Source organism: Taurulus bubalis (assembly GCF_910589615.1).
Source record: "Taurulus bubalis genome assembly, chromosome: 5".
Taxonomy (NCBI): Eukaryota; Metazoa; Chordata; class Actinopteri; order Perciformes; family Cottidae; genus Taurulus; species Taurulus bubalis.
Window position 1 is genome coordinate 929,856 of NC_136593.1, and position 2,500 is coordinate 932,355.

General features: G+C 44.5%; 1 protein-coding gene across 1 annotated transcript in view; it reads left to right on the plus strand.

The window, feature by feature from the left end:
* Positions 1-2,500, plus strand: part of LOC306736521 (dedicator of cytokinesis protein 3-like) — a gene marked incomplete at both ends in the record, with an annotated part of 79,941 nt that overhangs the window by 42,968 nt on the left and 34,473 nt on the right. The window contains 2 exon segments of the mRNA XM_079218166.1: positions 252-358; positions 1,821-1,992. Coding sequence (XP_079074292.1) covers positions 252-358; positions 1,821-1,992 — 279 coding nt within the window.

Sequence of the window (2,500 nt, forward strand, 5' to 3'; positions counted from 1 at the left end):
GATGATGATGATGATGGTATCAATTGCCATAACTGACTGAAAGCGGCCATACATGGACAGTATGTTGCATTGTCTCATCTATCTTCTATTTAACGGATATGTCACATCTGCCTTTACTTTATTTACTTCTTGACCAAGTCAAGTACTAAGTAGGAGAAGGTTTTCCTCCATTAAACTCCTTGTGTCTCTCTGTCTTTCCTCTCTAACTGTCTGTCTCTCTGTCCCTGTTCGGTCTCGGTTGGACTCCACAGCGAAGGACAAAGGAGAGAAGAAGCTGTTTGGCTTCTCCTTCACTCTTCTGATGAGGGAGGATGGAACCACTCTTTCAGACGAGAGCCACGAACTCTACGTTTACAAGGTCAGAGGTCGTAGTTCTGTTGCCGCTATGCGTTGCCTTCAAAGGGGTTTACCGTCCCTTCTTCCCCGACCTTTAAAGGGTTTACCGTCCCTTCTTCCCAGACCTTTAAAGGGTTTACCATCCCTTCATCCCAGACCTTTAAAAGGGTTTACCGTCCCATCATCCCAGACCTTTAAAGGGTTTACCGTCCCTTCATCCCAGACCTTTAAAGGGTTTACCATCCCTTCATCCCAGACCTTTAAAAGGGTTTACCGTCCCATCATCCCAGACCTTTAAAGGGTTTACCGTCCCTTCATCCCAGATCTTTAAAAGGGTTTACCGTCCCTTCTTCCCAGACCTTTAAAAGGGTTTACCGTCCCTTCTTCCCAGACCTTTAAAAGGGTTTACCGTCCCTTCATCCCAGACCTTTAAAAGGGTTTACCGTCCCATCATCCCAGACCTTTAAACGGTTTACCGTCCCTTCTTCCCAGACCTTTAAAGGGTTTACCGTCCCTTCTTCCCAGACCTTTAAAAGGGTTTACCGTCCCTTCATCCCAGACCTTTAGAGGGTTTACCGTCCCTTCTTCCCAGACCTTTAGAGGGTTTACCGTCCCTTCTTCCCAGACCTTTAGAGGGTTTACCGTCCCTTCTTCCCAGACCTTTAAAAGGGTTTACCGTCCCTTCTTCCCAGACCTTTAAAGGGTTTACCGTCCCTTCTTCCCAGACCTTTAAAGGGTTTACCGTCCCTTTTTCCCAGACCTTTAGCGGGTTTACCGTCCCTTCTTCCCAGACCTTTAAAGGGTTTACCGTCCCTTCTTCCCAGACCTTTAAAGGGTTTACCGTCCCTTCTTCCCAGACCTTTAAAGGGTTTACCGTCCCTTCTTCCCAGACCTTTAAAGGGTTTACCGTCCCTTCTTCCCAGACCTTTAAAGGGTTTACCGTCCCTTTTTCCCAGACCTTTAGCGGGTTTAACGTCCCTTCTTCCCAGACCTTTAAAGGGTTTACCGTCCCTTCTTCCCAGACCTTTAAAGGGTTTACCGTCCCTTCTTCCCAGACCTTTAAAGGGTTTACCGTCCCTTCTTCCCAGACCTTTAGAGGATTTACCGTCCCTTCTTCCCAGACCTTTAAAAGGGTTTACCGTCCCTTCATCCCAGACCTTTAAAAGGGTTTACCGTCCCTTCTTCCCAGACCTTTAAAAGGGTTTACCGTCCCTCCGTTTTGGGACCTTTTGAGTTTGTCTTTTATTCATAATTAAAGATTTCTTACTAGATATTATTATTATTCTGCAGTGGAACATTGAAGGTGGAGATAGATGATAGTGAAGTGAATCGTCTAGATCTTTGTGCATACTGTTAAACTGTCAAAACATTATTTTAAATAAGTGAAATACAACAGGGTTTGGGGCCTTGAGGTCACTTGTTGGGACAGAGAGAGACCGATTGTTTTAAGATCTGTGACAGCACCGTTGTCCGTGTGTCTCCAGTGTGATGAGAACACCACCTTCAGTAACCACGCCCTGTACCTGGGCCTGCCCTGCTGCAAAGAGGACTTCAACAGCTGCCCCAGCATCCCCTCCAGCCTCATCTTCCAGCGCAGCGGCAAGGAGAACTTCTGGATCTCCACACAGCTCTCCTCCACCAAGCTCACCCAGAACGGTACGAGCCAGCAGCAGTTATGCAGATCATGACGCTGCAGATGAATGCTTCCAGGTGTCCGGGACACAGTGGGATCCTAGCTTATCATACGGGGACAAGGAACGCCCACTTATCTTGGGATTCCTTGAGAAACAAGCAACATGTGCTGTTAGTGAGGATTCTGGGTCCTGGTCTGAGCCTGGGGTCGTATCACATTTTAATAAGATCAGATAAAACATTATTAATCCAGAAGGACATTCTTGTGTCAGAGTTTCAGTAAGGAATAATACAAATATAAACATATATGAACAATAGAATGACAATTATTAAGTGTAAAATAAATAATTCTGAAACAATAGCAATTAAAGTAAAAAAAAATGTTTTAATTCAACGAAAATAGAAAAAAAGTAAAATACAACAACAAAGAGAAACAATATAAAGTACATACAAAGTGAAACCTAAAAAAACAAGTAATATTGAGCGTGATATTCAGAGAGACAGTAGTGATATATAGATGTAATATTGCACC